At 43.6% G+C, this 13181-nt stretch overlaps 1 protein-coding gene across 1 annotated transcript; it reads right to left on the bottom strand.

Moving 5' to 3' along the window:
- Nucleotides 1-6757: 6757 nt before the first annotated feature.
- Nucleotides 6758-12636, bottom strand: LOC124694739 (protein NRT1/ PTR FAMILY 8.3-like). Its single transcript, XM_047227690.1, has 5 exons — nucleotides 12592-12636; nucleotides 9563-9662; nucleotides 9057-9274; nucleotides 7979-8532; nucleotides 6758-7617 (listed from the first exon to the last, which is right to left on the bottom strand). Exons 1-5 carry the CDS (start codon nucleotides 12634-12636, stop codon nucleotides 6795-6797), a joined length of 1740 nt encoding a protein of 579 aa, XP_047083646.1. The 3' UTR covers nucleotides 6758-6794.
- Between the last annotated feature and the right edge of the window lie 545 nt (nucleotides 12637-13181).

A 13181-nucleotide genomic window follows, 5' to 3' on the forward strand; every position in this document is an offset into this window, starting at 1 on the left:
TCCGCCGCTGGAGCTTGAGGAGCTCGAGGAGGCAGGCGGCGGTGTTGGGGGACTGGTTCAAGTCCACGATCTTGCCGTCTTGGCCGTCGAAGACCTGCAAGTTGCCGTCATCAATGGAGAGCCAGTGCAGGTACCCATTCTGGCACATCATCCATGGAGAGCCCGACACTGCAGATGTGCCATTGTACAAATTCAATTTCTTTGGAATTCCCAAATGCATAGGTTCAAATTCAGCTTTCATTGGAATTTCCAAATGTATAGGTTCAAATTCAGTTTCAATGGAATTTCTAAATGTATGGGTTCAACTTCAGTTTCGTTTGAATGTACAGCAAAAATACAGAGATGTTTATACAAATTATACATTTGAATGTATAGTAAAAATACAGAGAAGATACAGCAATGCTACTGCTAGTTAATGTTTCTGCTTGTTATGCATATGTTGCAGTAAAACTTCTGCTGTCCTTTACTAAAAAGATTAGCCATATTCAGGAAAATCTGCAATGACAGTTGGATGCAAAATTTAACATTTCAGTTTCAGTTTCATACTCCCAGTTTTACCTGAACATTGATTAACTGGAGTTTCAGTTTCAGAATGGAACTAACTTGCAGTTTAGAAATGCAACAAGAGTTTATCTAGATCAGTGCATGTACTCCACAAGGAGTAGCAACATATAGTGATTCAGTAGTCAAGGGTGATGAGACGATGCTAGAGAAGGACAGAGGCAAGGGTGATGAGACGATGCTAGAGAAGGACAGAGGCAAGGGTGATGACATGATGCTAGAGAAGGACAGAGGCAAGGGTGATGAGACGATGCTAGAGAAGGACAGAGGCAAGGGTGATGAGACGATGCTGGAGCAGGACAGGGGCAAGGGTGATGAGACGATGCTAGAGAAGGACGAGAGGCAAGGGTGATGAGACGATGCTTGGAGCGGGACGAGAGCGAGAGAATTGAGAGATGAGGAAAGATATGGTGTTTATTTTGCCTTAGAAGTAATCAGAAGAAGAGATGGAGGGTTTACGAAAGAGGATAAGAAACTCATAGCAGAAATGCTCAACACAAGTATACGAACAGTCGAAAGGGTGTGGAAATTAGGCAAGGATCAGAATGCAAAAGGGAAACAAAGAGTTGATGTTTCGAACCAAAAGAAGGGTCATGTTGGCCGTAAGAGAATAGATTTGGGCCTCTCGAGGGTACCGACAATCCCACTGAATAAAAGGAGGACGATCCGATCTTTAGCGAAGGCCCTAGGTGTTAACCGCACAACCTTACACCGAAGGTTTAAGTGGGGTGAGCTGAATCGACACACTAACACCCTGAAGCCGTTGTTTGACGAGAAGCAAACAAGGTCCGAAGAATGAAATTCCGCCTCTCTATGCTCAATGAGAACTCTTTGTCATCTCCCGAGCCAACATTCAAGGTTATGGACGACATGGTCCACATAGATGAGAAATGGTTCATTCTGAGTAGGGTGAGGAACACATACTACCTGCTCCCCAAAGAACCTAAACCCTTGCGCATAGTGAAGAACAAGAACAACATCGCCAAAGTGATGTTCTTAACTGCGGTTGCTAGGCCGAGGTACGATGAAGGTGACATAGTCACGTTTGATGGCAAGATTGGAACTTGGGCATTTGTAAAGGAAATTCCAGCTGCTAAAAAAAGTAAGAACAGAGAAAAGGGGACAATCGAGGTAAAACCCGTAAAAGTTACCCAAGATGTCATGAGGAACTATCTCTGCGAGCTAGTGATTCCTGCCATCCAGGACAAGTGGCCTGATGAGGATGTAGGAAGAACAATCTTCATCCGACGGGACAATGCCAAACCTCATGTGCTCCCTAATGATGAGGGTTTCCGACAGCCGTAGCACGGAGCGATTTGGACATCAAGTTGTTGCGGCAACCTCCAAACGGTCCGGACCTAAATGCGCTAGATCTAGGCTTCTTTAGGGGTCTGGAGTCTCACACCGATACTAGAGCACCAAACAATATTCGAGAGTTGATAGAAGGTGTGGAGGAAGAATATAATAACTACGAGGTCAACAAACTCTCTCGAACCTTCGTGACACTCCAATCATGTATGATTGGGGTGATGGAAAAAGGAGGAGGGATAGACTACGATATCTCTCACATGAATAAGAACCGCCTCCAGGCAGAAGGTGGTCTAGGAATCCCTCTAACTATCTCGGCGGACCTACTTGTAAAAACTAAAGACCTTATCAAAGCATCAGAGGTAAAGATTCAGATAGACTAATTTGAATTTCAAATCTAACTAGTGTTTCTTATACAATTTGTTTTTTGAAATTAATGCAGGTGCAAGCTAAGCAACAATCAGCACCCATTCCTAAAATTAAGCAGCGAAACTCCCATAAAAAGGAAAATAAGGAAGTTTCCATTTCATTGAGGAAACCCCATTTAGTGGTATGTAACATAGTACTCCTAGTGTAATATGTTAGTGTTCATTCGTTATTACTTTGTAACACTCCTTTGTGCGGGGAGTCTGGTCTTCGGAATATGGGCAACACGTGCTTTCTAAATGCAATTCTTCAATGCATGACTCATACTGTCCCACTATTTCAGAAAATTCGTTGCACTAACCACTCCAGTCCATGCTCATGTATGTATTGTTTCTCCTAATGGCATGATTTCTCCTAATGGCTTTGCTTTGCATGATATGTTCTACTCTTACCATGTAGATGATGAAATTGGGTTACTGTTCTTTATGCGCCCTAAAAGCACAAATGGAAGAATCAATTCAAAGCCACGGGTCCGTTTTAGTGCCGACAAGGTTCAAAAATAATTTAAGCAGTATCCTTTGGATTGACTATATGTTTCCTCTGCTTTATTTAAGTTTGGTGAATTTTTTACATACTGTCAATTCCTTAACAAGATTTACAAGAATTATCTCCAGCTTTTATACCAGGACAACAAGAGGATGCACATGAGTTATTAAGTTGCTTGCTGGAAAATTTGCAAAAGTGTACCCTTGATCCCAAATCAATTGATGGGGAAAGTATTGTCGAGCAGGTGTTTGGAGGTCGACTGAAAAGCCTGGTATGTACTGTATTTCTTATTTCTTAGTTGTGTTCAAGGATTATTTGGAGTAATACAATTCTCTTCATATACTGTAGTTGACATGCCATGATTGCGGTCACTGCTCAGAGACATTTGAGCCCTTTCTTGATATCAGCTTGGAGATCGATCAGGTTGATGACCTTGTTGCTGCATTGGAGTCTTTTACTAAGGTGGAACTATTAGGTGATGCTGAGAACAAGCTAAAATGTGAAAGTTGTAATGGCCAAGTGTGTAAGGACAAACAGCTTGTACTTGATACAACACCAGATGTGGTAGCATTTCAACTAAAGCGCTTCACAGTTACCCCTGATGGTAACATTGAGAAAATTGACAAACATGTGGCATACCCATCACTACTTGATTTGCATCTATTCCACACTAACCCAGACAAAGAGGTGAGATACATGTGCACCATTCGATGTGCACCATTCTTGGTTTATGGATGAAGCATATTTTGATGTTTTTCTTGTATTTTAACATGCATCAGGGCCTAAAATATGATTTGTATGGTGTTGTTAAGCATTCTGGCTTGCCTAAGCCACTACATGTGCACCATTCGTTCTTCACCAACTAGTTGGCACTTGATGAATGACTCACTTGTAAGTGCTAGTACTTAATTGTTCTTTCTTTTTTCATGCCACAGATATTTTCACCTTATAACACATATTTTCACTTGCAGGTTGATTCAATTACTGAGACAATTGCACTAAACCAAGAAGCATATCTGCTCTTCTATGTTAGGCAGGGCATGTTTCCATGGTTCTCAAGTTTTCTACGAGAAGCTAATAGTAGTGCCCATAGTGCTACCAAGAGGATGTACCCTGTTAATAATGACCATAATGTGTTTGCCTTTGACAGCTTAGGTAAGATTTACTTGCATATATAATCTGCTTGTAACCAAGAGGAGTACATTTGCAATAACTAATCAATACCTTTCTGCAGTGACTGAACATCAAACGAATATGAAGACGCCAAAGGCTGCATATTTGTCTACATCTTCCGAAAGCTCTTCCCTGGATCAGAATGCATCGCGGGTACCGAGGGGCATGACGTCTGTAAAAAGAAAATGTGGTCTGAAAAAATTAGATTCACCCAATGTGGTGCTTTGTTGAAAGACAACATACTCCATGGTTAGCACAGTAGCACAGTAGCTACTTTGATTATGATCAGACAACATACATGGCTATTTATAGTACGGAGTAGCACAATGGGATCGAATATGATCTTTGATTATGATTGTAATCTCAATTACAGTAGCACAACACAAAAGGCTCTTTGGTTTTTTCCCTAACTACTCCCTGGAGTAGCACATTGAAATGCCCTGGACAATGCTTAATGGATATGCTTTGTGGATATTAATCTTTCAGCAAATAAGAGCATCGGGTAGCTTCAAGATGCATGGCACAATATTGGGTACATGGGAATAAGCCAATAATCACCTAGCACCTGACGAGTAATGCAAGCAATTTGGAACACAATAATTTCAATCTAAATTTCCTGATCATAGCACTGGAAACCTACTGCCATTTCTTTCATCAGGGAAGCAAAACTGTAAAAGATTTTCTCCTAATGGCATTTTGGATACTCCTACTCTAGTGAAGCTGATCCCTACTCTAGTGAAGCTGATTCCTGTTTTGTACCCAAGGTGGCCAATCTCTCCAATTTTAAGTTGAACCATCTCTTTCATCTTCATAAAGTTTCAGGCTTGCATATCCTTATGAAAGGAAACCACATGAATGACAACCATCTCCTTGTGAGAAAAGGGGCCTCACCTGCAGCATCTTCATGTGGATGTGCTCGACAGCAGCTCGGCGAGGCAGCAGCAGCTCCGGACAGTAGCTTGGGGAGGAGCTTGGGATGGCAATTCCTCTGCGTCTTGGCCGAATCCAGCCGTCGCAGCCCTGGTGATTATGAAGTGCAGAGTACATTCAGATTATGAAGTGCAGAGTACATTCGGATTATGGAGTAGCATTCAGCTTGTACTCCGTACATAACATTCAGAGTTGCATGGAAGCAATGCTAGCGACTATTCAGAGTATGGCAGTCAGAGCGCACATTCAGGTTATTAAGCAATACATACTGTCGTTGACGAGTCGTGGAAGTGGAGCCTCGGCCTTCATACACTCACAGGGAATAAACTCCACAGACTGGAGTACTCTAAACTGAGAGTACACGTAGCTTACAGTAAATTTGTTGCTTTCTAAATTAGTGTGGAGTAATACAGTAGTAAGCAAGCAATCAGTAATCTCAACATCACTAATCTCAACACCAATACTCCAGAGCTAGTAGATCAACCATACTCCTCACTAATTCACTTACAGTATGTCTATGGAGTAAACTGAAACAAACTTCAATTTTGAAAGTTGAAATCAATTGCAGCAAGCAGAACATACAGAGTATTGAAGCTTTGCAGAAAGAAGAAAATACGGAGTAGGAGTACTGAAGCTTTGCAGCAAGCAGAACATACGGCATGGGGATGACGCCATTGAAGTACAGCGGCAGCTAGTAGACGAGCTTGGCGAGCCTGGATCCCCGAGCGTCGTGAGGCCGTCCAGGTTGCCTTCCCCATCCACCACGTAGACCCCCACCCTCTTGTCCCCCTCCAGCTTCTGCAGCAGCACCACACAATTGGACCTCCGCCGCCGCCACCACTTTGAGCTCAAGCTCGGGCGGATGAAAAATCCCCATTTTGAGCTCAAGCTCGGGCGATGCAGCACCAGCACCCGATTGGAGCTCCATCTCCACCACGAATGGATATCCTCCAGCCACCGTGGCCACTTGAGCTCCGCCGTGCCTTCGCCACCGCCACCGCGAGAGATCGAGAGAAAAATCTCAATTTTTACCACCACCTCTTTGGGCACGAGAGGATGTGGGCTCGGCGGCGCAATTGGGAGAGACTGCCCGCGACGAGAGAGAAGGAGAGGACGGCGACGTCGCACGCAAAGGGTGAGAGGCGTCGAGGGTGGTGGGCGCGTCGACGGGAGGGAGGAGGTCGTCGGGGCGGTGGGTCGCGGGGCGGTGCGTCGCCAGGAAGAGGATGAGGTGCGGGGTGGAGGGACGCGGAGTTTGGTCGGAAAAAAGAAGAGGTGGTTTTCGTAAAAATGTCAATGCGACATCTATTACGTGACGGAGGGAGTACTACATATGAAGAGGAATCTAGCTCGGGCACCAAAATTGGGCCTAAGGTAAACATAAGCCTACTGCTGTACAGTTTCAGTTCAGTTATGCTGCATAGTTCCTAATTAAATGACTGTGAACATGATGATATCACAGTGCAATTTCTTCACGCCCTTTGCCACTCCTAACGCAAATGCAGTACGGAGTAGGCTCCCTAAACCTCACATGTTATAGTTCTGTTCTAACACACACTAACATATGTACTCCCTCCATTCCAGAATAAGAGTAGCAGCTTTGTCTAGATTCAGATGTATCTAGATATATACGAATCTATACAAATCAGCGAGTCACTTGGGAGTAACATTTTCAGGCCGTTGCTACCAAGGAAGAAACAACTGAGAAAAAAAAACTGTCAAATTCAGTTATTTATGTCCTGCTACAATACAAACATATTGTATAATCTAGGACAACACCATTTGTTTTTCAAGAACACAAAAGGCACTGTTTCTCAAACTGAGATGTAGGGTCCCATAATGAGCATTTCCAGTTTTTTTTAAATAGTTCAAGGTTATTATTTCCATTTACGATGAAAGGTCAGCGAGTTTCAGGAAGCCTTCTTACATGTGTACCTCGTAGCAAAGAATACATAGATAAAAATATTCAGTAAACTCAGACCAGCCATCATCAGGTAGAATCTATCCAAATGCCCTTCATTCAAGTTGTCAGGTATCCACCCTGGGATGCCTCCTCTTGCTGTGAATACAGGCACGAGAGAGAGGATAAATGAACTAAGGTAACTTCCCGCAGAGACGTTAGCAAGTGAGAATGCCATACATAAGCTTCTCATGCCATCTGGAGATTCATCATAGAAAAATTCTGTTAACCCAATGTTGGAGAACACCTCGGCGACTCCTTGCAGGAAGTACTGGGGTCCTTGCCACAGGATGCTCATCGGAACAGCCACTTTGTGGTGCACCAAACCTTCGGCCTGTGCAATCTGTAAGCGATTACTCTCCACCAATGCTGCTGACACCATTCCGGACATGGAGAAAAATAAACCAATCCCTATTCGCTGCGGTGTTGTAATGCCATTCGGTCTTCCAGTGAATCTTCTGAATACTGGAATAAGGACTCTCTCATAAACTGGAACTAGTATAATGACAGAAATTGTATCTACACATTGGAAGGATGCAGCAGGTATTTCAAAAGACCCGATGTGTCTCTCCATGGCCATCCCTTGCTCTACAAATGTTGAAAACATTTGTGCCTGAACTGCAGCAAACAATACCATTGCGGACCAAATTGGGAACATTCTGATTAGAAGCTTTAACTCCTCCACCTGAGTGACAGTACAAATCGTCCATGTATTAAGTAGGCCAGAGGATTCACAATCAGATATTGTCACAATTGCAGCTTTATCGAAGAACCTGAATGTGAAAGAAAAATGCTTACTCCTTTGCCAACAATAGATATATACTTGATCACCTTATATGTGCTTTATCTCCCCTGATACTCAACTATAAGGGAAAATGATTTTTTTTGTACAAGTTCAGCTCACCTATTACTATAAGTAGTTAGTACCATCATTGAATTTTCACTATATTATCTAAAAAAATTAACTATAGTGTGCAAGATCTTTTTTCTTGGTGGGAATTGAGCAAGTCAAAATGTAGCTTAAAATATCATATTCGTAGAAAATGAACTAAACACCTACACTTGAATGGATATTCAACAAAATGAATACATAGATTATAACATAAGAGTTGAAATCTCAGTGTAGATTTTTACTCAAGTCCAGTTGTATGCTCCAACTTCCGGCTGCCTTCGATGGCTGAACCTTGCCCCAGAAACTCATAAAGAGCGGAGGAATCATGTGGCACAACTTCATCGCAGTTCCGAGTAGCTGCAACAACTACCTGGCATAATCTTACAAGCGGGCTTCCTCCAGGTTTCTGAAGTCTATACACATTGAAGCCCAAGAAAAAAGTAACTATGCCTAAAGTCACAAATAGTGTAGAGATGGTGAAACCCCAGATCCAACCTTCGTGGTCTTGAACCCACACAATAGCAGTCCCCGCGATCAGTGAACCAGCATTGATTGTGAAATAGTTCCAATTGAAGAAAGAGCTCTTTTTTGTTTTCTCCACTTCATCGGTGTCGTCAAATTGATCGGCTCCGAAGGATGTAACACAAGGGCTCTGTGCACCATATCCTAAACCAACCATGTATAACCCAATGAAGAATATGTGCTGAGAAGAGACTGGATCTGACCAAACAGTCCAAGTGTGAGGACCAGTTGAGATTGATGGAAGTGCTACTGACAAAAGCAACATCATCATTCCCTGAATCGACAGAATGGAAAAAAGAAACAAGGTAAAGAAACATATTAAGAAAACTGGGCCCAATTTTTGGGTGTACATGCTAAGGTAGACAAACATCTTCTTATTTTTTTCCTTTATATTTAAGCCTGTAGGTTGGTTGCTTGTTTTCTTAGGTGTTCAGTTCTAAAAAAAGTTTATTAGGTGTTTAGTTTTTGTAGCTTCTTGTTTCAATTGTTTATGTAGGAACCACCTTTGTGGCTGTTCCTTCAGGTGTTATAGTTTTGATCATTCTTCACATTTCCATCTACTACGGTAAGGATACGGATTTAGATGCATGTTCGAGTGAGAAAAATGTGTTGAATGAACATCCCATAGTATTACTATGCACTTGTATCATTCATCCAACAGAACATCATCATATTGGATACTAAAAATAAAGTTTCTACTCCATCTGTGTAAATAGGATCTCCTTTGTAAGTGATTACTTCAAGAAAATAAGGGAACTACTGCAGCATAAACGGGCATGAGTGATTTGTAGCACTTACAACAATGAAAATCGTGCAGGAGATCAAAGCTGTCTGGTACTTCCCCAGATATGAATCAGCAACGAAGGCTCCAATCAGAGGTGTGAGGTAGCTAGTACCTTGCCAAGTTGCAACATTTCTTGCAGCAGCCACATTTGTTTCGTGTAGGACTTTTGTGAGATAACTGACTAGGTTTTTCGCGATCGAAGAGTATGCCAGAAAACAGCAGAATGAACAAACTGCAACAAAGTAGTTTGCTTTCAGTTGGAGCTTGCATTGAATACAGACCGTGACCATAAAATTCTACTGTAAAATTCAACAATAATTTTGTTCAGAATAAGAAGAGGTAAAATATACTCACAGACAATGTTGAGAATTGGGACGTATATGAACGTTTGAGTGTGAAGTATAAGTGTCATTGTTCAAGTAAATTTTCAAAAAATTGCTTACAACTATTTAAATATCACCATTTCTATGTTCTTCCAATAGAAGGTTGATTCTACTACTGAGAATTGTCCAATATTAACCTATTGTTAAGGAGGAGGCCTTCCACTTCCCTGTAAGTTTTCTGGAAGCAGGATGCCCACTGATGCAAACAGATCCATCCCCTGTATATTCTGAGGTATTCTGCATTCCACGGTAAAGAAAATTATCAATACTAATAAGTGTCTCCCATCTAACTTTGCGAATATGTGTGAATAGAAAATTTTACATTAAATAATATTATAGCATCGATAGATAATTATTATGAGAAGAGGGAGGACTGGTAATAATAACAGTTCCATGTATAACACATCAAAATCAGCTTAAAAATATAATACCGAACTGATGAGATGGTGGCTTTTGTTTTGTATTTATTACCTCCATGTATAACACATCCAAATCTTCTTACAAATATAATACCGATTTAACTTGGAATTAAAATTTTAAAACCCAGAGAAAGTCACACAAAAAATATTTTATTCCAATAGAATTTTGTCTGTCATTTGCTCTTACTTGCAACAGCGTGGTACTAAGTTCTCACAAAAAAAAACATAGTACTAAATTCTAAAATGTTCTGGGACATCGGCCGAAAGTAGTATTTTCACAGAAATTGGTATGAATCGGAATAAACAGCATGCACAAAAAGTATGGCCGAAGTGTTTCTTTAAGTATAATTTTGTTAGTTAAGAATAGACTTGGAAATTTAGCAGTGTCTTGGATACAATGTCATGGTTCATATAATTAAGCATGGAATTTGTTTGCATATTCAGGAAACAGAGGTATGCAAGACACCGTTGCCGAAAGAGCATACACTTTTTCATTAATAATCCAGATCACACACACAGTACCAGAGTAAGAGCATCACTAGCAGTGCCCTCAAACTGGTCAAACCCTCAAATTAACTGTTTTTTTTTAGAGTTGAGGCCGAAAGTTGGCGCGGAACAGAGCCCTCAAATCCCTGAACCCTCAAAAAAATTTGAAGGTCCGACCCTCATTTTCCATCCCAACCTGTACAAACACGGGTTTGAGAGGCAAAATACACAGGGCCCTTCATCCGGTCAACGCAGCGTCGCGGGAGGGAAGTTTCCTCAACTGCTCCTCCTTCCCTGCGCCCCGCCACCGCTCGTCCGCCTGCCGCCGGCCATGGAGGCCCCGAGCGCCCCCGCCCCCGTCCCGCCGCCGAATCCCACGCCCGGCCGCGGCTCGAGCGGCCCCACACCGCTGGCTCCCGCCCCCGCGCAGCCGCCTCCCGCCCCGGCCCCGAGTGCCGCCGTGGTGGCCGGCATGGTGGCCTCCACACACGTCGGCGTGAAGAGGAGGCGGGCGCACGTCGTCACAGGCCCCGCTGCCGTCTCCCCCGCCCCGGCCCCGAGCGCCCGCGCCCCAAAGAGGAACAAGCCGGACAGCTTGGGGCCAAAGAAGGCCCGACCGAAGAAGCCGGCCAGCCGCAAGAAGGTCGCTCCGCCGCCCGTGTCCGTCCCTCCGCCGCCAAGCGCCAATGAGGTGCTCGACGAAATGGAGGCCCCAACTGCTTCTTACATGGGACTGCTCAACGATGCCGAGGTGAACATTGGAGCTTCTCCCCTCGATTCCTTTGACTTTGAAGGTGAGGAGGAAGAGGAAGAGGAGGAGGAAGAGGTGGCCAAGATCAATGAGGCGGCGTTCGAAGACGCTCAAGAGGAAGGTGCTCGCCGGCCCGTAATTGGATCGTCGAACTACATCGAGGTTGAAGATGTTCTTTTGGTTCGTGAGGTCGGAAGTTGGGATGGATGCGGTTCATGGCACGGATCAAACCGGGAAACGCTATTGGCAACAGATCGAGGACAAGTATTGCAAGCTCAAGCCCAAAACCGGCCGCTTGGTCCATCATTCTTACCGGTCACTTCAAGGACGGTGAGAGGTGATAAAGCCCGCTTGTGCTCGTTGGAGTGCGGCTATGGACCAAGTGATCAACGCTCCACCAAGTGGCACCGTTGAGAGTGACTATGTGAGTAAACTCAACCTCACTCTTTGGTTCATGCCTATTTTTACATTATGCACGGTTGTGATCATGCTATGCTTCCAATTATGCATATTGTAGGAGACATATGCGGACTTGCGGTACAAGGACATGGTCGGTTCCAAGGGAATATCTTTTTCCTTCAAGCATTGTTGGGCATTGCTTAAAGATCTTGATAAGTGGAAAGTAAGGGATCAAGAATCTAACCCCAAGAAATCGGATATGCTCAATATGGATGATACCGATGATGAATGAAGAAACCATGGCAAGCCCGAGGGATCCAAGAAGGCCAAGGAAAGGATGAAGTTGGAAGCGGATGCATCAAGCTTGAAGGACAAGCTTAATCAAATGATCAAGACAAAGGAGACATTGACATTGAAGGAAAGAGGTGAAAGTTGCAAATTTGGAAGCTAGGCGGGAAGATGCCAACCGGAAGGCCAAAATGGAGGATAGGATGATCAAGCTAAAGGAAGCAAAGGCATGGAAAGAGATTATGGCCGAGGAGAAGGAGCACATGATGATGTCTAAAAAGGACATGGATGAAGACCAATTGGCATGGTGGAAGGAGACCAAGGCGGACATCGCGGAGAGGAAGAGGGTACTGCGTGGTGGTGGTGTGTCGTCTACTCTCCGAGGTGAGTCTCCGATGAGTGGTGGTGGAGACGGAGGTGTGGACAACTTCGTTTGAGCCGCCGGCCATGGTGGTGATGATGGTCTTTTGGAAGGACAAAATGTTGATTATGTGATGTAAAACTATAAATCATGCATCATTTATAATCATTTGCAAGTTTGTTTCATGATATGTTTGTTTCATGATATTTGTGTTTCATGATATGTTTGTTTCATGATATTGTGTGTTGATTACCTGTTTCGGGGGCTTGAAGGCTGGGGCGCAGATCAGTGCCCTCAAACCAACCCTCAAAACAGAATGCTCATTATCCTATGAACAACAATGAACAAAGGCTGAACCAATACATGTGTAGAAATGAATGCATATCAGACTACAAATATCTGAGAGAGAGAGAGAGGGAGGGAGAGAGGGAGAGGGAGATGGAGAGGGAGAGGAGGGGGAACCTCCTGCGAGGAGTTGCCTCCATCCAGCAGAGGGATCGACTCCATCGCTTTCTTCTCTTGCGACCGGAAGAGACGAGGTTAATGTCCTGAGAAAGCAAGAGGAAGAAGATAACATGAAAGTAATGGACCTACAGGTTGGATGTCTCAATCATCCTATGGCCCTAGAGTCATGCAACCGCAATAAGCAACGAATAAACAGTTTCTCCAGCTAACATGTGGAATGCGTGACATGCTTATTCCAACTGCCTCTGATGTCACAACCGAGAGTATCGACAGACATGCCACACATGAGGAGACATATAAAATAAGTACGAAAATATTGAAAAAAAGGTGCAGCATTCAGTCATGACAGTCACAAACAGAGGAGGGGGGACTTGTTAGCATCAACTCATCAAGGTCTCAACCACTAATCCACTATCCTCGTGTTGTGCAGAATACCCCTTTCCGTAGTGGGTCTCACAAATCAAACAGGAGCAACAAACCATGGAGCACCACAAGGGAGGCCATTAATCTATATTTGCAACTCCGATAGACGATCCTTCCCAACAAAAAATCCTAACTGAACAAGAAAAGCTACGAGCGTCATACAG

This window comes from Lolium rigidum, chromosome 3 (assembly GCF_022539505.1).
Source record: "Lolium rigidum isolate FL_2022 chromosome 3, APGP_CSIRO_Lrig_0.1, whole genome shotgun sequence".
Lineage (NCBI taxonomy): Eukaryota > Viridiplantae > Streptophyta > Magnoliopsida > Poales > Poaceae > Lolium > Lolium rigidum.